General features: G+C 39.9%; 1 protein-coding gene across 1 annotated transcript in view; it reads left to right on the top strand.

Annotated features, from left to right (window-relative positions):
- Arhgef26 (Rho guanine nucleotide exchange factor 26) overlaps positions 1–16,796 on the top strand; it is a 127,745-nt gene extending 110,949 nt beyond the window's left edge. The window contains exons 11-14 of the mRNA XM_004648226.2: positions 3,895–4,104; positions 13,959–14,026; positions 15,230–15,334; positions 16,062–16,796. Of these exons, the coding sequence (XP_004648283.1) occupies positions 3,895–4,104; positions 13,959–14,026; positions 15,230–15,334; positions 16,062–16,204 (526 nt within the window). The 3' untranslated portion in view covers positions 16,205–16,796. The remainder of the gene's footprint in view (positions 1–3,894; positions 4,105–13,958; positions 14,027–15,229; positions 15,335–16,061) is intronic.
- The last annotated feature ends 6,425 nt before the right edge of the window (positions 16,797–23,221 follow it).

The following is a 23,221-nucleotide window of genomic DNA, read 5'->3' as shown; positions in this document are numbered from 1 at the left end:
TTACCCTACAGGGAGAAAAAATTAAAAGGAAATAATAAAGAAATGAAACAACCAAAAGATATTAGAAGCAAGGCTGAAAAGCAGAAGATTACTCAAGTCTCAGAAAACAGGATGAATGTAAGAGAAAAAGAAAGGAGAAAACAAAAACAAGAACAGAGCAAAACATAAGTAAAATAATGTTCACACTCGCAAAAAGAAGCCAAAAAGTTTTTAAAAAGAATTTTAGAAAAAAGAAAAACAGGGGCCGGGGAGATGGCTCAGTGGAATAAGCACTTCCCTGGCAAGTACAAGGGCCTGAGTTCAATCCCCGGTTCCACCAAAAAAGAAAAAAGGAAAAACACCCAAACAATAAGTACTATGAAAAGCCAAAAGAGAAGAAATTGCATTGTGATTTCAAGCCTGTGGTTATCTTGTGGGTATACAATTTTGTGGTACTATCCAATCCAGGGTATATCTCCACTGAGACCGATAGATAAGGGAAACAGTCAAAACCCACATTTATTTTGGATAATCCCAGCAAGCCAAAAGACAGGGGCCCATTCCACCTAAATTCATGTTGAACCTGACCTCTGGTCATCAGATGGGGCCATGAATTGTTGACTTCAAACATTCTTGGTGTCTCTTGCCAGCCTGACCAGAGCTCTTTGACCATGGATATCTACCTTGCCTGTCCTTCATCTAGTCACTGTGGGAGCTTAACATGGATAGCCCTGAGATGAAGCAGTCACACTCTTGGCTGCTCAAAGACCCTAGTTCAATAGCCCCTCCCTAAAATGACATCTGAGCGAGCATATTTTCCAGGGAATTCAGCAGACAGGTAGATTGGAGTCACTCACCAGCTACTGAAGTGCACGGTATCCACTGTTCTCTTCATTCTACTGGCCTTGGGAATCTCCCACTTTCGCTGTGTCTCTGTAGATTTGATCTTCCTTTCTTTCACCAGGAGCCAAGAGCTGGAGAGAAAGTGCAGGCTGTCCTTTCCTTTGTTATGTTCTCTCCAGTTTTCCTGTGGTCTCCAGTTTTTGCTTCAGATCCTTCTTGAGGTTCCAGGGATCCATCTCCTTCTTTTAGTCTCCCAGTTATTATTTTCCAGAGTCTGTATTCCAGAAATAAATAAATAATAAGAGGCTTATTGCTGCTTACCAATCTGCCTGCCATCTTCCCAGAAGTCCATGGTCTTTTAAAAATGTAAAGTATATTACCTACTCCCTCCTTTTGTAAACCTTACCTGTACTTTGGTGCATTTCATTTGGTTATGGGAAGCATTTCATAGCTCCTGGGTGTAGACATGCTGGTTTTTGGCAGAGGCCATCTTGTCAGGTGAACTTTGAATTGATCCAGATTTTGACCCAAGCAACAAATAGGCTTAATCTGAAGGCAGTATTTTGTCTTTATAGAGGATATCTATGTGTGCTGTTTTATGAGGGGAGAATCTATCAAACTAAATTTTAGAAAGGATAGGAGTTTTCCAAGGAGAGTTACATGGTGGTGGTTGATAGGCAGATTTCTACTAGATTTTTAAAACCATCTTGGACAAAATATTTTGTTGTAAAGTTTCTAGCGTATTAGACTAGAGCCAAGGATTTTTCTTTTCTGTCAGCTTCTCTGAATTTAGATATTTATTGTTACATAAGGTAATTATTCAGTGTTCCTAGAAAATATTAGTGTGTTGCTCATTCAACATTTATTCAGTAGTTACTTATTGAGCAATTCCAAGTTTAGCTGCAAAGAGGTAGAATTAAGGGTGAGTTGTATCTAACTAGGCTTGGGATTTGCTAAACAAAAAGAACAAAGAAAATGGGAATGTGTGCAAGTGACTATAAGAAGATGCCAAGAAATCCAAACTGGGCAAGAGAAGGTGTATGAATCAGTAAACAAAAGGGACTTAAGGGGCCCTGTTCTTAAATGGAGTCAACGAATAAAGGAACTAGTGGGTGAAGTAATTATTAACATTTGGAACTAGAGGAGATGAGTTGGGAAGACAGGATTGTGGGTACAGCATAATGTTTATGACACTGGGATTACAGAGAGGTTGTAGTTGATGGTGGTGACAGAGTCTGAGGTATGACCATGGATGGTTGAGGTAGGGCCAAGAAAAAAATCAGAAAGGGAAGATGAAGTCAGGAAACTGAGGTACCAGAGTAATGGGAGAATTCTCTACTTGGAGATGTACCGAAACCATGTGGGGGGATGGAGAGTGTTTCAGGGTAGGAGATAATCTAAGAAACAGATCACTCAAGCTTCTAAGCTAAGAACTTTTTGGAGGAGGAAGTATCATCTAGAAGCAGAATGAAAAGGTAGTAGGCAGGGAGCCTTCGGAGGGCCCAGTGTTCTAGGGAGAGACAGGATTCTGCTAGAAGACACTTATTGAGGGACAGTTCAAAGAAGAGACTAGAGATTTAGGAGATCTACTGGATCCCCTAAAGGAAGGGTGCTCACTCAAGACATTCAAGTAGTCAGGAAACAGCTGCAGAAATTGGGGCTGGATTAGGCATGTTCACAGGGAGAAGGGGGTAAATGTCTAAGGGAGCCATCAGCAGTGCCCAGGCCTATAATCCCCAACTAATCAGAAGACTGAGGCAGGAGGATCAGAAATTTAAGGCTGGGATGGGCAATTGATTGAGAATCTGTCCAAAAATAAAAAATAGAAGGGGTTGGGGTGGTAGCTTAGTGGGAGAATGTGCTTGGGTTCACTCCTCAGTATCCCCTGTTGTGTACATACCATGCAAGAATCTAAAGCCATGATTGCTAACCTTTTAGAGATGAATGTTTAAATTCTAATCCAAAACATGATTATTTTCCAAAGAGCTCCAAGACTGCCATTAAGCCTGAATACTGGAGTTTTAGTTTAGAAAAAAAAAAATTAACATCATTTATCTTTAAAAGAAAAAAGAGAGGGGCTGGGGAGATGGCTTAGTAGAATAAACGTTTCCCTGGCAAGCACAAGGGCCTGAGTTCAATCCCCAGTTACAGAAAAAAAAAAAAATGTCTAAATCATGTATATCATCAACACTGTATATCATTAAAATACTTGGTACAAAAAAAAAAAAAAAAAAATGGGCTGGGGAGATAGCATGGCAGTCTGAATGCCTGCCTGGCAAGTGCAAGACCAGAGTTCAATCCCTGGTATCACGTGCTGTGCTGTGCCATGCTGGCCCTGAAACCAGGTGTGGTGGCACATACCTATAATCCCAGCACTGGGGAAGCTGAGACAAGAGGATCACAAGTCTGTAGCAAGACCCTGTATCAATTTTATTGATTTAAAAAAAAAAACCACATGTGCCTCAAATTAGTTATCACTGTCTAGGGGAATGAAGGGTCCTGGCATCAACAGATACAGATATGGCGGAATTCATCATGGGCCATTTCTGAAATAGGTAGTGCGGCTGTGAGTGTGGAAGAGATGGGTTGGGGGCCAAGCAGCAGATCTGTGGGGCTCTTCTCTCCTCTGCACGCTGTTTTTGAAGCAGGGATGAAGGCTTATTACCCCAAGTGTGGGTGGGTCTGCAGTTCCTTCTTCATTCTGTGGGTGGACTGTATGGAGCTGGAAAGGGGCACGAATCCGAACGTTAGCAGAGGGCATGCAAGTCGCCCTTGTTACAACAGTTCCAGGACAGTGTCCGGTGAATTAGATGACTTAGAATTTTAAAATATTGGTTTAAAAAAATTGGTTTCACTTGAGATTCAGTAAGAGCAATTAACAGTTTTAATTAGGGAAGGTTACCTTGATCTACGATCAGTAGATATAATTCAGATTCCAATTGATATTGGAAAATGGTTTATTCTCTCCCTCCTTTCCTTCTGTCCATTCTTCCAGAATGGGTTTTGAAAACTGACAGTGTTATAGTTTTATCTACTGAATAATTAACATACTCTTTTCCTTTTTCCTTATAGTGAAGAAAGTTACAACGTCAATGATTATTCCTTAAGAGATCAGCTCTTGGTGGAATCTTGTGACAGTGAAGAGCTTAATTCTTCTCCAGGGAAGAACACTTCCACAATGCTTTATTCAAGACAGAGCTCTGCCAGTCACCTCTTTACTCTGACAGTCCTGAGCAACCACGCAAATGAGAAAGTGGAAATGCTGCTAGGGGCAGAGACACAGTGAGTATGCGAAGGCGAAGGCTTACAGAACAGCAGCTACCCCTGCACCTTGCCTGACTGCCTTCTGTCTACAGACTCTAGAAATAGTAGCTATTATTTTGTTGTTGTTGAGTACCAAGCATGGCATCTGTGTGCTGCAAACAGATCCTCAATATGTTAAGAGATAGATGTGGTTATTTTTTGCACCTAGCAGCCCTAATGGACGCATTGTGCATCCGGTAGTATGGTTTTTGTTTTAACAGAGTGATTTAAAATTATTTTATTATTTTTGACAAAATAGGACTCATCGATCTCAGTGGATATGACTGAATCAGTGGTTTGACTCCAGCGTATAAGTTGTCTTAGATAATGGAATTAAAGTCATTTGTTGGTCACCTGCTCTCAGATAGAAAGCCCAGAAACTGCAGAATGAGATACTATTCTGTTTAGGAAAGCCTGCTGAAGATCCCGGCCATAGCAGTGACTGGCATCTGTCCTCACACAGGATAAAGGGAAAGGCGGTTAGATTTTAGGTGCACCCCAGAGATCATCCATTCAGAAACAGCTGACCCATTTATTTATTTGAATAATGGAAACCACTTCTTGTGCTCATTGTGGGCAGACATTGTGTTGGTTCAGAGAGCAGAGCCATGGAAGGAAAGAATATACCCTGGTTCTTTGCCCTCCTAAGCTCCTACATTAGTCTTCTAACCTTCATCTTCCAAATTTCTCATGAAGGAAGTACTAAAATGGACTACAGGAGAACAGCAACCCTTGGACTGTAGCAAAACCTTAGAGAAAAAACTGGATATGGTAGCATTCTCAGAGGCTGAAACAGGAAGATCACAAGTTTAAACTCAGCCAGGAAGCTTAGTGATCTACCAGGATCTTGTTTCAAAGTAAAATAATAAAATAAAATTTAAAAAAGCAAGGGATTTAGCTCAGTTTATTTTGTTTTTGATACCAGAAATTGAACTCAGGACCTTGCACTTGCCAGGCAGGCACTATACCACTGAGCTGTGTCCCTGGACCATGTAGCTCAATTTGAACACCCCAAGATTTACTCCCCAATACTGAAAAATCAAACAATTAATTAACTAATTAATTAAAATAAAATAAAAATATTCAAGGAAATATCCAGAGAGACAACCCTGGTATTATTTTTTGTTTTTATCTTATTTATTTCTTTTTTAGGGGGAGGATTGAACCCCAAACACTCAGCCCCACTCTATTTTGAAACAGGGTTTCACTAAATCACCAGTTATCCAGGTTGGTCTTGAGCGCTCAAGCCTCCTGTCTCAGTTCCTCAGAAGACTAGCTTACAGGCATGCGCCACATACCCAGCAAGATATCTCTAGGGGCCGGGAGATGGCTTGGTAGAATAAGCACTTCCCTGGCAAGTGCAAGGGTCTGAGTTCAATCCCCAGTTCTGCCAAAACAAAACAAAAACATCCAGCAAGATTTCTCTACTTTTAAAAAGAGATTAACAGTATTCCTGGATCATTAGAGACATAAGAAAAAAGTGAAAATTATAAGGCATCAAGATAAAATGTTGGGGTCGGGGAGATGGCTCTGTAGGATAAGTGCTTGACTGGCAAACACAGGGTTCTGAGTTCAATCCCCAGTTCCATCAAAAAAAAAAAAAAAAAAAAAGATAAAATGTTACAGCATCACTTGACACAATTTCTTGGCAGTAGAACTTCTCAAAGCTAGAGAAAATTAAGCACAGGTTGATGTAAGGGTCTAGAATGTTCCAAATGAACATGAAGGATGAATAAGAAAAAGAGCTTCATCCTTACATGTTTGTCTGTAAGACAAAGAAGTCTTTCACTAGAGTCTCTAAAGAGTTCCTGTTCTGAAACCCTTGATAGCCTTCCCAGCATGCTCTGGGGTTTGCTGCTCTGGGCAGGAGGGCTTGTTGGGCACCGCCCTGGCAGACTGTGAGGTGACCAGAGGGCCACCTGGACAGGACCAGGATGGAGAGAAAGACAGTGTTTTCAACTTTAAAAATGATTTAAAGTCCTTAACCAATAAAGACAGAAATAGGCTGCATTTGTTTTTTAAAATTGTAAATATCCATTGTACATTAAAAATTTCTTATTGGTATATGTTTGTAATACATGAAATTTACATCCATTTGGGGAATGCATATATAACACATGCATATATAACACATCTAAGTAATTTTCCATTCTGCTTTCCTTCCCTCCCCTCCACTTTCCTCCCTTCCCCTACTCCAAAAAGTCTTCCTTATTTACAATTGGATTTCTCATATGAGAGAAAACATGCAATATTTAACATTCTGGGTGTTTGGATTTTATGTGACTTTAAGGATAGTAAAAGGCTTAATCACTTTGAACATTAGTACTTATCCAGAGATACTAGCAATTTCTGAGAAACTAGAGGCCCCCTTCTCCTAGTTAGAAATGGTAAAAGTATTCTTGGGTTTCGCCTTATGTTTTCCTTTTGTCTCTGTTTACAAGGATTGTTCTTTATTCAAGCCTAGCCAACACAGCAGCAGAGTTTTTCCTGTCTCATTCATAATTTATGAAATCTCTACTGCTGGTTTCTTAAACTGTTCCAAGGGAGTGAATATGTCCAATTCTTTTTACACCCAGGCTAGTTCCTTTCCTGGGACATTCTGTAGCATGTTTTACTCTGTTGCCTTTTGGTCTTGCCATGGACTGAAAGGCTGTTCATTTCCTTAGTCAGACATATTCTCAGACTATTTAGTTATGTCACCCCTAAGCCCATGGGTCTGACTCATATTTGTAGTTCTCTAATTAATACCAAGGGAACATTCCAGAGGGTGCAGAGGAGCAGCGGACTCCTTTGAGTACAGAAGGAGTGACTGTTGTTTTCTTCCTCCCCCTTCTGTCCTCAATTACAGTTGAGAAACAAATAAATGGAAATGCTTATAAGACAAAAAATAGCACTAATGTTGAAAGGAAATACGTTATAGCTAAGCCATGCTTTCCTTGAAAAACCAATTGCCTGGTTATAAGCCTAGAAAATTGTTGTATGGTATGATCAGATGTCAGGTCTGGGATACCTGGTTTCTTTTATCTTTTTAATGGACACATAAAAACATAAAATTATACCTATTGAGATACTGTGCAATTTTTGATACATGTTTAAATAAGTTCAAAACTCTTGTCTCCTCAAATATTTATCTTTTTTAAAAAATTTATCTTTTCTTTATCATATAAGTTAGCCAATTTTGAGCAGTTTAAGTCTGTAAAGAACATGTTCCTTCTAAGATTTGTGAAATGTGTGGATTAGTATCTGGTTTTTTAGATTTTTTTCTCTTTTATGTCTTACCTGATTAATGTGATCCATTGACAGTCTATTGAAACCGAGACTTGTGTTCTCACTTGGGCTTTGAGTAATTGCAGAACTGCAGATAGTCACCTTTACCCTTTGGCTACCATTTCTTTCACCTAAGAAAGAATTCATACATAAATATTTACCTTCTTTGAAAAACTGTGCCAGTAGAGAAGGAAGCTGCCTGAACACAGTACAGAACGCCAAAAGCAATAGTAGGATGGGGCAGCTGTTTGGCACAAGAGCACTTCAGCTTCCTACAGCCTGGAAGAACTAACTGCTCAGTGGCTTGATTCCATTAAGAGTGCGGAATGCTCACCCAAAGGAAGTAGCCTCGGGATGGGCCAGATGCTGGCCACCACCATGTACAGAAGGGTCCGAGGCGTCTCTTCTGAGATGAAGGTTGTGGACAGGTGAGGCAAGTGTACTTCTCAGTTTCTCCAGAATCAGTAGTTCCAGGTGATGTCCATTGTCCTGCTGAAATGATGAACAGTACTGTCTTTGACCTTGGAAAGACCCTTGTTTAGACAGTAAAGTATCTGTGACCTGAGCCCCATGGTACACACGTGTTATAAGAATAAAATTCATCAATTAGTTAAATAGTCCGACTCATTTTTCCCCTGATGTGAAATGAGACTCACAGAGGTGAAGGGTTTACTTGAAGTCATACAGGAAGTGAGTTATTGCCAGAGCTGGAGCCAGCTGGAACCTGACCTTCCTGGCAGTCTAGCGCTCTTTCTAGTGATAGATTTTTAGTCTTACAGAGAAGCTCCCGGCCAGTGGCCCCTTCCACCCTGCCCTGGGATCTGCCCTCCTTAGCTTCTCATCTGTGCTCACTTAGCTGCCCCGCATGGCCGGCTGTAACCATCACTGTCCTCTAACCTCAGGAAAGCAGCCTGCCTGAACCCGGCCATTCCCGCTCCCTGCTGCTTTCCTAAGACCGCCATGTTTCTGTGGCTGTACCGTTGACATGGCTGTGGTGCCCTTTTAATGCTGTGTCTGAACAGATGCATCATCACCCAGTCTTCCTTGCAAGAGTCCTTTGTGTCTCTCCCTCACCATGCGGCCCTTCCCCTTGGAGCCACCCTGACAGCCTCCTCACCATTCTGCTCCATCCGTCCTGCACTGTCCTTGTCCACTGTGGGCCCCATGAGCATTCTCATCCTTTGGGGGGGAAGGTTTGTATATAGCTGGCTCCTAATAAATATTTTTGAGATTGAGTCCAAATTCATATAATTAGCTATCCAAGTCAAGGTAAAGCAGTAGCTGCAGGAAGAGAAATACTACTGTCTGTTCCCTGTCCTTGTGGTTGCTAGTAGAATTACTTTACCCAGATTTCACTTGTTTTTATTTTCTTATCATCTCCTTTCTTGTCACTCTGTTTCCACCTCTGTCTCTGTCTCTCTTCTCTCTTTTACCAAGGGCATTTTCTCTAAGCTACACCTCAGCCCTTATTCCAGATGTGGCGGAGCGTGTCTGTAAGCCCAGCACTTGGAAGGCTGATGCAGGATTGCAGGAAGTTGCACATGAGTCTGCACTACATGAGACCCTGCCTCAAAAGCCAAAAAGAAAAGAAAAGGACAGGGCCTTGCTGCATTGCTTACTTGCCCAGGCTAGGCTTGAACTTTCAACTTTCCTGCCTCAGCCTCAGGGTTACAGGCATGTGCCTTCACACCTGACAGAAATTCCACTTCTTTTTCAACTTTTGGTAGTAAAAATATTTTTAAACCATTTGTGAGACATGCATCCAAGCCATGTACACTGGTTTATGTTTGTTTGCCTGTTAGATTTTAAGTCATTGTACTGTCAATGACACAACAATCTGAAAAATACAAAAGTTTACCTTTTAGAAAAGGACAAAGGAAAAATGTTTTACAACTCTCATCATTTTTTTTCCTCTGGGCTTTGCAGGAGGAATGGGGTGGTGGAGAGCCCGCTTTGTCTGCCTTCATTAAAATGAAAAAGCACAGAGAGCTGCAGCTGGCACACTCAACAGGCTGTGGCAAGTGACTCTCATGGTTCCCTGCATTTACAGTAGGATTTGGATGAGTCCCTTGTATACAGCGATGAGGTGTCTAGGACCTGTGCAGCGATGAGCACAACTTTCTTTGCCCGTTACATGCAGCTGCAGGATCACCTTAAGCCGCACTCGCAGATCCTCCCTCAGCATCTTTCTTTCATGGACAGCTAGGAGCCTAATGAATGTGGCTGTTGCTGTCAGCCCTCCAGACACCCAGTTCCCGGGCCTCCTGATAGAGGGACATTGTTTGCAGGGAGTCTTTGTGCTCTTCCTGTTCTGTTAGTGATTTAATTAACCACAGGAAGTAAATTGGTTGGAATAAAATTGTAAATCCCATCTCAGACACAGTCATATTCTTCCATCCTTTAAGAAAAAAATCACAGTGCACAGAAGACAGTTTACATGGAAAAATATGTTTATTTCAGGTCATAGTATGTTTTCCCTTGTTGAACATAGAATTTAGGTACAAGCAGTATTTGATTCATGTGGGCTTCATCTCATCATTGACTCCAGTCAGTAAGAGACTGGTAGCAGTAGGACTGGTGCATATCTTTTATCGATGAGGTTTTTTAATCCACTCTCAGCAGATAGTTGACTCAATTCAGATTAACATAAGGATCCCAGGCCATACTTAAGGTCTCAAGAACTATTTGTTTTGACAAACAAGAAATAATTCGTTTAACTATACCACATGTCACAAATTCTAACTTGTAGAACTCTCTTTAGTGGACAACAAATATTGTGCTTGGTTTAGATTTTTTGAATTAGATAAACTGAGCTGGAATCCAGCTTTAGAAGGCTTTTTCTTTATCTTTTGTTTGTTTTTGATTTTTGTACAGGGTCTACAGATTCTACAGAGTCTCACTGCATAGATCAGACTTGTAGTGATCCTCCTGTTTTCAGCCTTCCAAGCACTGGGATTATAGGCACACGCCACCATGCCTAGGCTCAATCTCCATCTCAGCGCGCCCTGAAGGCAGGGCCAGCACAGCAGGCCGGGATTGAACCTCAGACACTGTGCTCTGCCTAAGCAGGCACTTTAGTGTGCTGAGCTATCTTTCCAGTCCTAGAAGGCTTTTTCTGACAGCATTCACAATGACTTTTTTTTTTTTTTAATTCTGTGGATTTTCCTTCTTAGTTTATAAAGCCAGTCTAGTTATACTGAATGAGTAAAGGAATGGATAAAAATACTATGTGTTCACAATCTACTCTTTTTGGCTTCAGATGTGCTTTATGTATTTTTTTATCAGTGCCATGGGTATGGAAGTTTCTAAAAGAACTACAGAAACTTGCAGGCAATGAGAAGGTGCACAGTTACCTGAGCAATCATGGTTTGAAGAAGGATAAAATGAAAACTAAAGAGAAACTAAGGTTTCTTCCATTGAGAAATCAGTAGCAGCCTGCCAGTGGTGATGTCTGATCCACAATCCTGTAGCACTTCCCAACCCACTTTCCACTGTCTCAATATGGGTTTCCCTTTTCGAGCAGACGCCTGGCATTCAGTGAGAAGCTGACTTTTTGTGTCTTTGAATTCTGTGCAGTTACATTTGTACCTACTGTTCTTGTCTGTCAGGCAGGATGGGATATACAGCCAACTCCTGCACAGAGCACTGGTGAGGGACTCCACAGGTGCAAGACTTTTCTCAGCAAAGCCTTTGTCTCTGCCAGAGTCCCTGTAGGAGGACTCAGCATAGAGCGCTGTCTCAGAACACTGCAGGCCATGTTGGCGTTTGTATGTGTCTGTTCTCCCCTTCATTTTGAGAGTTGTGAAGAGCATGAAACTTCATTTTATCCCCTTTGCAACCGCAGCCTAGCACAGAACCTGTGCACTCAGGGAATGCTGGCGCTGGTTGAAGAAAGCTGATGTGTGGCATGTATCGATGTATGTTAGTGCAGTGTTTCTTATTTTATCACTTTGGGAAAAGTCTGATCTGAGTATGAGATAGGTTCCAAATTCTTATTTATTGTCTCGTGACATCCCCAGACATAACAGATGTCTTTGAATCAATGGTGGACTTGATAACTAAATTTAATAATGGGGATGCCCATGCCCCACTTTTTCTGTTTCTTAGAATCCTGTCCTACAATGAGTGAGTCTTCTCCCTACTGTAGAGATGCAGTGCTTTGGGCTTTGTGGTGGGAGGGAGCTCCTTGGCAGGGCTCTTAGAAGCCCCAGGGGAAGTCGTGAGGTTTGACAGCTTCTAAGAAGGGGTGAGACTGACTCAATTGAAACAGTTTCAAGAAGCCCTTCCTTCAGCAAGGGCAACAAGGAGTGTCTTGTTCTATCCTCTGGAATCTGTGCAAGGGACTGCTGTGTCCAAGGGCTGCCATTAGCATCCAGGCAGTGTGCCACAGGCATGAAAGATTTCACATGGACTGCTAGAAAAGCTAGGCCTTGGGAAGCTGTGTGTGCAAGGCCTGGCTCCAGGTTGCTCCAAAGGGTTCTGGGAATGCAAGGACACAGCAGTAATCCCAGGATGAGCCTAACTTTGCATACAGAAACACTAATGGATCATGCTGATGTCTCTGGTTGAACAATGTTTCTGACTGTGCAGTATTATTTCATTTTAATTGTCTTTGTATTTTGGAAATTCCAGTTGAGCCTGAGTATAATATAGATCTTATCCTGACAAAAAGACACAAGGATAAAAGTATTTGCCTGGACATTGTTTTAAAGGAAGTTGTACTTTACTCTTGCCTTATAAAAGCACTTGGCCTGGTATTCAGGAGAATCAACATTTTTAAAAGCAAGGTAGTATCAGTTGCGTATATAATTGTGCCTATCACTACTTGACACACCGACTTGACAGGGCCCAGCCTTATTTTATTTTTTAAGTAGGTTTGCTTCAGCATACTGGTTCCTACCCTTCTTGCCTTTATTTTATAAGCACCTATTTGGGGACACCACCTCCTTGATTTCATATTGCTGGAGAGTAGGTGCTTACCTCCTTAAATCTGCTTTAAAATTGGAGATAAAAATTCTAATATTTTTCTTTCCAAGTTTGTTGTAAAGAATACATGAGGTGATACTTATAAATTATTTGGCATCGTACCCAACACATAGGGCTTCATACATTTTTTTTTAATTTGTATTTATTTGTGTGTGTGTGTGTGTGTGTGTGTGTGTGTGTGTGTGTGGCCAGCTCAGCCCTCCAGGGGGCGGGGCTGGCTGGCATGTGGTGCTGGGGGATTGAACCGCGGTCCATGTGCTTTGCTAAGCTTGTTCTAAGTAGGTGCTTTAGACCACTGAGCCATCTCACCAGCCCCTTCATACATTTTTTTTAGAACAAGACCTAATTCTTGCCCAGCCAAGGTTTGTAACGTGGTAGGAGAAGCAGAAGAGTGAATGCACGATCTGTGTTCCATGTGTAATAAGTGCTATGAGTCCTTTGTTAGCAGAGTTTTACTAAGACCCCTGTTCAGTGCCAGCCCAGGCGTGGGAGATAATGTGGTGAATCAGACAGATCGGGTAGCTGAATCTGTGCAGCTTACCCCTGATGCCATGAGACAGAGCTGTGCAGAGGGGTTCCTCAGAGATAGGATAACCCAGCTGGGCCAAGGGGGAGAGTATAGGCATACATATCCCCGGTGGCCACCTGGAGGTGAGGCTTGTGTTTTCAATCCTCAGTGGATATACTGGGGAAAAAAAAAAACACATGTGAAAGTATAGTGCTATTGGATTCCAAGTACAGAAGAGGCAAGCTTCCTCTGTGGTGACAGGTCTCAGCAGCAGCTGCCCTTGGACCGGAGTAGTTGGTTATTGACTGGTGGCAGGTTCATTTGGGTACCAGTAAGTTAGCAGACAGAGCTGAATACACCTATGAATGCAGTTTACTAGGTAATGTTCTCTCTCAACAACAAGAATCTTTAAATGGCAGTAAGGAGAAGGCATAGCTGGATGAAATGGAAAGTGGTTATCGACGAGCAGATGAGCCATGATGCAGTGACAGGAACAAGAAACTTTATTTTTTTAATATGTAACTTTTAAAATTTTTATTTTGATTAGTATATGTGTGTAGTGCATAATGATTGCATGTATTGTGGGGGGGGGGGCTGGTGCCCCTTAATTCCTTTTAATTTCCTTCCCTCAGTCCCTCCCTTGGGAGGCTGAGGAGGGGGATCACCAGTAGGTCAGTCTGGGCTACAAAGTGAGTTCTGAACTATATAGCAAGACTCAGTCTCAAAGAGAGACAGACAGAAAGATTAAAATGTTGAGTTGCTATATAGCCATTTGTGATTGCAATCATAATCATTTGATTAAATGTCTGAACTGTTACATGAGAAATCTCATCCAATCAATAACTAGCCAAATTTATTTTTAATCTTTTAACACGATGAATACTTTTCTTCCTATTTTCTGCCTCTTGTCAGGCTGTTGCTTTGAAATGATTCTTAGGTTTGTCTTAAACACCAGTCTGGTCTGGGATCTCTCTGGCGTTCCCTGGGAACCGTTTGTCCTGGAGATCCAGGACATCCTCGTTCGGTGTTTGAACACTTTGACTCTTTCAGCTGATGCTGCCCTCTTGTTTAGGAGTGAACGTGCCCGCTGGATCACTGCCCTCGGACACAGGAGTGGGAAGCAGCCTCCAGACCGAACCTGTAAGTACCTGAGGGGTGCTCTGCTCGGGCATGGAGGTGCTCTGCCCCCTGCTGGACGCGATGTGTGTCACCACGGTCCTCGCTTCCTAAATTTCCTCCAAGGTTTCTGGCCTTCTGCCTTTATAACAGAGCTGGTGATCCCTACTTTGAAAATCACGATCTCAATTCAGATCCGATACAGTTCATGTTTGTTATGTAAACATGGCAAATTTTTGCTTAGCCTTCCTAAACTTGTTTAATTATCTGAAAGTCTGGCACATCATTTTATATAGAAAGTGGGGTTATTGTGAGGATTAAGGTAAATTATGTATTATGAAAGCCTTGTTTAAACTACAAAGCTCTTAAATTTTTTATTGTTAGCAATGGGAAATTATTGTAAATTTAAGCCTTCGATCAGTAGTCTAAAAGTTTTCAACCTAAAGAAACTCACTTAACTGTTCCTTTTGACCTTTAAGTATATTTTGTTCTGTCAAAGAACTAGGGACTATTGTAGTACATGTTGGTGCCTGGACTATTTCTCAGTTCCTTAACTTTGATGTACTCTGGTGATCGTAGCTGGAAGGTCAACAAAGAGGATTGGAGCAGGAAAGCTATCTTGGAGTGTTCAAAACTCATAGCTCTTGATGTCCAAGCCAAAGTGATTGGCTTGACCAACTTTTACATTAAAAATCATGTGGGTCAGTACCAAGTCACTAATTTTTTATGTTATACTTTGGCATGGGGGGGAGGTCTAAAGCGCCTGGTAAAATTTTCCCTGGTGCTTATGTTGTTACTGAAGATCGCCAAATGGCACACACCCCTGCTGCTGAGGGGAGGCACACTCTGGATGAGAGCTGTTCCTGACTTTGTCATGAGTCTTGACATACCATCTACTGTCAGTTGCCTCAGTTTCCCCAGCGCACAATGGCTGCCTTCTGTGCCAGTGTGTGACATGACTGATGACTGCTGATCAAAGCTATCATTCAGGCTATTCATGCACCATGAAAGAACTTTTGAATCTGAACTTCTATAATTCTAAAGCTTGTAGCCAAACAAGAGAATTCCTAGAAAAGATCTTCTACCCTCCTGGCAGAAACCTACCTTATTCTGTCAGTGTCAGCTCCAAGCTGCTCAGAAGAACTGAGTTAATGCACAGTGCTCCTTTGTGTCTGTTTCCTTCCTCCTCTGCCCCTGGGAGCTGAGCATGTCCCCTTGCCCCCACAGCACTGACCCAGGTGGAAATCATTAGGTCGTTCACTGCCAAGCAACCAGACGAACTCTCCCTGCAGGTAGCGGATGTGGTCCTCGTTTATCAGCATGTAGGAGATGGTGAGTAGGTGTGTTCTTTTGAGGGACCTGTGGCCAGCACTCAAGTCCTATAGACACTAGAAATCTTATTTTGTTATTAATGTTCATATCCCATAATCCTGACACATTAATGTCTGAACTAACTCACATGTACTGCTTTTTCAGCTATATGACCAGCTTTACTTCTCCATTCTTATTTTTTTCTTTCCTAGGATTTCACTTCCCAAAGCAGGGCCTTCTCAGAGTCCTAAAGATGACTTTCAGAGGTGTATTTAAGGACATTGATAGATTCAAAAACATTTATCCTGTTTTTTCTTTTTGTACCTTCCTTCAGTTTTCCTATTTTTCATACATCTCTTCATTTATCTAGCACATTTATTTTTGGATTGGGGATACAGTCACAGGCATTATTCAAGAGGAACCATGAAAGGTTTTCTTGCAGAGTCCTGAGTTCAGTCCCCAGTACCACAAAAAAAAAAAAAAGTTTTCTTTTCATTTTCCCAGTGATCTAGTTTTCAACCCCGAAGTTCTTGCTTTCAAAAGGAAATTTCTTTTCTGTTATCCCTACCCAAGTTCACCTGCTCTTACCTTTCTTACATCAGACTCTTCTCACTTTTCACCAAACATGGTACCCAGCATGCACTGAGATGCTGCCCTTGAGCTCTGCTCACCTCCTCCTGAAAGCACAGTGCAGTAACACTCCTCCAGATACACTTCTTTTTGAGGCCAACTCTGTTTTTCTTTGCAGGCTGGTATGAGGGGGAGCGACTTCGAGATGGAGAAAGGGGCTGGTTTCCTATGGAATGTGCTAAGGAGATAACATGTCAAGCTATAATCGACAAGAATGTGGAGAGAATGGGACGTTTGCTAGGACTTGAGACCAATGTGTAACCTCTGAGACAGCATTCTGTTACTGCAAGATTTGCACTACACAATGGTGGACTGATTGTACCGTTAACTTCATCACCACCTATTTAAATAAAAAAAATAAAAACACTTGCCTTTAAACTTGCCAAGATGTCTGCTCTCCAAAGAACAGCTAGTAAATTCACAAAACTCAGTTCTCACGCGATAGCCCCTTGAAGAACCTCTTTGGATCCTCAGAGCCCCCACTTCAGGGCTCAGACAGACTCTTAAAGAGCACCTACTTCCATTGCATTCTGGCATAATTTATGTGTATGTGGCTGTGTCCTGATTGTCTTATTTTGCTAAGAACATTACTATCCCCCTTAAACATCTTTATGTGGTTTTCCAAGTATTAGCAAGATTCTGTATTTAAGGAATGCCTAGTTTTGTAAATATGTTTTTCCTATTTTTTTTAACATCTGAGTCTAAAGTTATAATTTTAAAAGGAACTGATGAGAGTTCAGAAGTGAGCTGTCAGATTTTCCTAAATCACTTCCCAGGAAAGGGACATTGACACTTGAATTTTCTCCCATTTTCATTAGATGGAGAAAGTGAGGCCCCTTTTGATTTTTTTTTTTTTTTAATGTACTTAGTATAGGGTCTACAGGGTCTCATTATGTAAATTGGACTCATAGTAATCCTGTTTTCAGCCTCCCAAGCACTGGGATTACAGGTGTGCACCACCACACCTAGTCTCAAATGCTATCTCAGCAAGCCCCAGGGGTGAGGCCAGCACAGAGACCGGGGATCAAACCCTGGACACTGCGCTCTGCCTAAGCAGGCACTTTAATCTACTGAGCTGTCTGGTAGGCCATTTCTTGGTTTTTTTAAATCCATCTCATACAATGTCGGTCTTAGATAAACATAGCCTCATAAACCTATGCTACTTTAACATAGAATTTAGATGGCTCACATAGTAGAAAATCCTGAACATTGGTCAGGGTTCTTTTTTTTTTTTTTTTTTTTTTAATATTACCAAGTGAGCTGTTAAGCTAATAAAATACTGACATGAGGCTGCTTTGCCTTTAATAATGCAAGATTCTTACTGTTCTCTGTTTATCTACAAATGGGAAATCAGATGGAACATACTTTAACAATCTCAAGAAAGGGAAAATGCAGCCTTAGTAATCACCCAGAAGTCAACATAATACCTACTTGAAATAGTTGGACCTTAATGCAAATCTATTCTAGTCGCACGTAGAAATCCTTGCTTGCTGAGTTGGGGATCTTACTGTCAGTATCTGCAGAACTTCATTTCTTCCACTAGGGCAGGTTAACAGTTGTAACAGGTCTAATGAAGAGGTAGTGAGAGTTTGGAAGTCTGGGACAGCGTAAATGATTTTTACCGAATGCTCCCTCTCTAGTCTCAAAAATGACTTAAAATCTGGCAGCCTCCAAAATACTGTCCCAGCCAAGATTTAACCAGTAAGGCAAACATAAGATCACAGAAGCCCTGTGCTTAGAGAAGTGTGCCTATTACGCCGTGCACCCCTCTACCTGGCAGTAGACTTCTCACTCTTGGACTGCTTTTACCTGTATATACGTAGGTGAAGCAACAGCAATTACAGCAGCAGGGCTCTTGGTGTTTGTACAACAGGAAGTCTGTCTTTTTAATGTCACTAACTTTCTAGAAAAACAGCTAAGAAATTATAAGGTTTTATTTACAAAGGAAGGGAAATTTGTTGCGTGCAAGGTGATCATTTTGTATTATTTTTGCTAATAATTAGTTGAAGTTAAAAAATATGAATCCTGTGAATTAATTTATAATGCAAGTGTTAAATAGTTTTGGAAGTATATGCATTTCACAAACCAAAACTTTATTTAGCAAGTAGATTAATACAGCTACTAGATAAAATGCAGTAATTAATACTATTCACAACATTTCATTTCAACCCAGAATTGTTTTTTAACATGACAGTATGTTTCAAAGCTAGTTTTGTTTCTTTGAACACTGTCTCTGAACTATAGTGACTTCATTCATGGAAAACAAAAATGCCAACTTTGTTCCAATAAATAGAGTTGCTTGTACACTTTAAAAATTTTGTGCATTTATAAAGATTTTGTATATATTTGTCTTTGTACTGGTGTGAATTAATTACAATGGAACTATAAATTAACAAAGTCTCCAGACACTTGGAACTGAACAACACGTTTCTAAACAATTTAGAGATCAAAGAGTAAAATATATAAATATGAAAATTAAAAACATGTTGGCTGATTGGCATGAAAATATGTAGGATGTTGCTAAAGCAGTTTTTAAATTTATAACACAAAATACTTATGTAAACAAAGAAGAAACTAAATTTACACCTAAATTGAAAGCAGAAATAATAAACCCACAGAATTAAAAGGAAGAAGGGGGCAAGTACAGAAATTGAAAGCAGAAAATCAAACAGAAAAGTGTGGAACAGATGACTTTCAAAAAAAAAAAAAGGATTATGACTGATAACACTTGTTAGCAAACTGCCAAAAAAAAAAAAAATTACATCAAAACTAAAAGGTATCACTGCAGCTTCTATCAAATGGCTAAGAAAGGGATATTATAATCAACACTGCATAAATTCAAGTCTAGAAATTAGAAATCAAGAATCATGAACTAGTACAACAATGACAATACTGTAGCTATTAAATGTCGTTCAAAAATTTAAAATTTCCTAGTTTCTAAATATGAATGCCTTTGTTAGAGAATTCTAAACATTTCAGGTTAAGTAATGTCCAGTTCACACTGAGGCCAGTTTTACTGTACAAAGCTAAATTAAACTGGTATCTTTCATGAAAAGAATGGCAAAATCTTCATTAAAAATATTGCCAGTCACATCCAGCAATACTTACAAAGAATTATAGACTTCTGTCACATGGGCTTGTACTTGAATCCCTATTTCAAGAATGCAGTTAAGAAATTTAGCTCAGTGGCGAGGCACCTACCTGGCAAAAGTGAAGTCCTGAGTTCCACTCCCAGAAACCACCCCCCCAAAAAAAGAACGAGAGGTTTGTGTCATATTGGCAAATCACTCATTGTAAGCCACCATAACTAGTGGTTCATTTCCTAACCATTAGAATACAAATGGTTACATTAACTGATATAAAAGGTATTTAGAAGTCAAGATACGTGAAAAAACCCAGCAGACTAGGGCTCAAATCATTCATACTGTATCATTTTTATCATGATGATTTTTTTTTTTTTTTTTTCAGAACCGGGGATTGAACTCATGCCCTTATGCTTGCCAGGAAATCGCTTATTCTACTGGGCTATCTCTCCGGCTGAACATTGATTTATTGATATGAGAGCAGATAGTTTTAAGTCTGATAAACTGATTTGAATTTAAAAAGGCCTAATGGCCAGGGAGATATAAGTGCCTGCCTGGCAAGCACAAAGTCCTGAGTTTGATCCCCAGTATCCAAAAAAAAAAAAAAAAGAGGCCTAGTATGTTAGATACCACCTGTACTTAGTTCAGGTAGTCTAAAAATGTTACATCTACTCCATCTTTGCTTAATTTAATAAAACAATTCATAACCAAAAATAATGAAATTATCCAGCTTAAAAATGACAAATGGTTGTTGAAAAAAAATCGGATGAATGGAAGATACAGCAAAAATCAAGCAATGAAAATACTGAAGGACGTGTAGAAAGAAATGAAATACTCTGCAAGGATTTATAAATATACCACTATCTTGGAAAATTTTTCTTGAAGGACCATACCATGGCATGAATAAAATTTAAGAACAAGAAAAAGGGTAAAGTTCCCTAACTCAACAGGACTGGTTTGGATCCCATCATCCACAGTACAGATTGACCCTGCAGGGCTTACCTATCAGGTGTTTCATGGCTTTTTTAATACTAAGTTTCTTCTCAAACCTTATCTTTCACTTCCATGGTAAATATGCAACCTCTTGCCATTATAACTACAACTGGTGCCATTTTCTCTGCACTTCATCTCAATGGCTTACCACTTTGCATATTAGACCTGACAAATATGTCCAGCTATTTTCAGTGCCAAAGAATGTAACTTTCTGCTTAAACTAAATAATCCTTTTGGGGCCGGGGAGATAGCTCAGTAGAATAAGCGCTTGCCTGGCAAGTGTAAGAGCCTGAGTTCAATCCCCAGTTCTGCAAAAAAAAAAAGAATCCTTTTAAAACCCCTAACATATGAGGTAGAATAGTAAAACACACAGACCAGACAAAATGTCTGATCATTAATCACTGAAGTAAAAATTAAAACCAAAGTGAAGAGAATTCCAAAAGAAAACCACCGAAATCCAAAAAAGTGCAAGTACTGGCAAAGACATGAAACACCTGGACCCCCCCCCCAATACAATGCTGTTAAGAATGCAAAGATGCATAGCACACTTCTGTGAAGTCTGGGGATTTCTTATGTACACTTGCATAGGATGAAGCAAGCAATTTTAGGTATTCACAGGAGTGAAAATAATCACAATCATAGCAGCTTTATTTGTAACAGCAAAAAAAAAAAAAAATGTCAAATATCCATCAATTAGTAAAAGAACAAATGAAAACAATGAAATACTAAACACAAATTACTAGTATATACAATAACATGAGTTATCCCAAGATTTAAGAGGAAGATGCTAGACACAGAACCTCTATGATTCCATGTACTGAAAAGTCTAGAAAAGGAAAAACCAATAAAAAGAGCAGATTCAGAGTTGTCATGGAGCAAAGTGGGACAAAGGAATTGCCTGCAAAAGGAAACAGTTTTCAGGTTTCTGAGGGGGAAAAGACATTACACAAAAAAATTTAAAAGCATGTTATAGTATCGATGATGTAACTTTATAGAATTGACAACATTGAATTATACATTTGAAATGGTTAACTTCTTTATGTATGTATATATTACATTAAAAAACAAAAAATATAAAAATGTAACAATGGTAACATGATTTACTTTGAATTTCCAAAATATCCAATGAAGATGTACTGTTTTAAAGTTACATTGTTTTATAGTCACTTAACAATTCACGTATTATGAATACATGACTAGACAATATGACCTCGGTTACATAAAAATATATACCCAGAGCCAAGGATGGAAATTTACCATTATGTATTCTGGGTTAGAAAGTAATAAAATAAATTCCTTTAAAAGGTTTTCTACAATTAGTAACTTCTACAGTGAATTAAGAAATATGTAGTATCTTCGACTAAAATTTTCATTCTAATTAGTAGAGTGCATACAAATTGAGTATCTGATCTCTATGGATACTTCATTTATTAACTCTTTAGGAACACTTCTTCATGAATTTCCACTGCAAACACAGAAACAAGCAATGTTTTATTTTTCCCTAAAGAATCTTTCAGCTGGCCTGATAGATAGCTCAGCAGAAGCACCTGCTTAGGCAGACGCAGAGGCCAGACCTGCTGTGCTGGACCGGGCCCCCGGCCCCAGGGTGCACCGAGACAGTAATCCCACTTCCCACTGCCTGGGAGGCTAAAAAACAGGAAGGATCACCACAAGTCCGATCTTGCATAGTGAGACCCTGTATTAATTACATACACACACACAAAAAAGAATCTTCTGTTTAGGCCAAATGACTATGAATTTAAAATGGATTAATAAAAAGCACAAACTTAAATACTAGTACAGTGCAAGTAGGAACTGATGGTCACCGTGTTTTCCAGAGCAAAACTAATACACTACAATGTCTCAACATGCTTCAATGAAACAGTTCAGTGAAGATCACTTTTGGAAGATGAGCAAAACAGACATAGGACAAACAGTACATTGCCTTGGTAGGCAATGACAGACAGGTGACATTCATTTCTAGAAGCAGAAGCAGGACCTGAACCAGTGGTGTTAACAGATTAGTGTTGCACCATCAATACATCCTCATCATTGTATGATGCTCTAATTCCTTTTTTTCCTTGCATTAATTGGAAGGCAAAATAAAATTTGTATTTTTTTAATTTGTATTTATGGTACAGCAGGATGTAATTCCTGTTGCCACTGCAATATATCTAATAATACTACCATTATACGTTAAGAATCCAAATTGTTATATAACATAATACAACGGTAGGAAGAGGCTTGAGCAAATGCATTAATCTCATCTCTGCTACATTAAGCATGTCCTTTGAAAGTGGCTTAAACAATGAAGGACAGATTAAAGTATATCCACACACATGGCAATTGTAGAGTTAGTTGATTCTGTGGTTCTCCACCATTATCAGGGAGGGACTCTGGTCAGGTCCACCTTTTCATTGAGCCATCCTGGGGATATGGTTCTTTGTTCTCTTGTGGTTACATAAAGTCCAAACATCAGATTCAGACAAGACAATGCCCTAAGAGAGCAGTTTCTTCCTTTAAGTCTATTAATAAGAAAAATCCTTCTCAGAAATCCCCTTGAAGATTGCTTCTCAACTGCCCCTGGCAAGACAGATGCATTCATGTAGTCACAGTGTTCCACTTTTTAAGGGGACAAAAAGACCACATAACTGGCTCCTAACAGCTTGATTATTTCTGGGCAGAGGTCCAGCATCCTTGGAAACGAGGTTGTCTAAAGGTGGAGATACTTGAAACAAGAAAGCAAGAAGGAAGAGATAAAATACCTGTTAAAAAGCAACCAACAATATTTGTCACCATTTGCACTGAAAATACAGTCCATGTTCCACTAGATTCCACTGGCTAAGAAGGTAAATGACTGAAAAATAATACAACAGATTATTATACATTTTTTACAAATTCAAGAACAAATAATAACTAAGATTCACTGAAATTCAGGATCAGGCACTAGTCTTTGTACTTTACATGTATTAACATATTTAATCCCCAAAATTTTTATGTGTATCTTAGATAAGGAAAGAACCTGCCCAAGACATTTAGTAAGTGAATGAGTGGAGCCTGGGTCTTGGATAATCAGACTCCAGACTTGTATGCTTAGTTGCTGCTTTGTGTGGCAAAGGGCAATGAAAAGGGTTGTGTATCTATTTAAATAGTAAAAACACGAAATAAAGATAGGTGAAGATGTAGAAACCACGCCATGAAA

The sequence above is a fragment of the Octodon degus genome, unplaced genomic scaffold, assembly GCF_000260255.1.
Source record: "Octodon degus isolate 3935 unplaced genomic scaffold, OctDeg1.0 scaffold00368, whole genome shotgun sequence".
In the NCBI taxonomy this organism is placed as follows: Eukaryota; Metazoa; Chordata; class Mammalia; order Rodentia; family Octodontidae; genus Octodon; species Octodon degus.
This window is presented reverse-complemented; position numbering and strand designations above follow the sequence as displayed.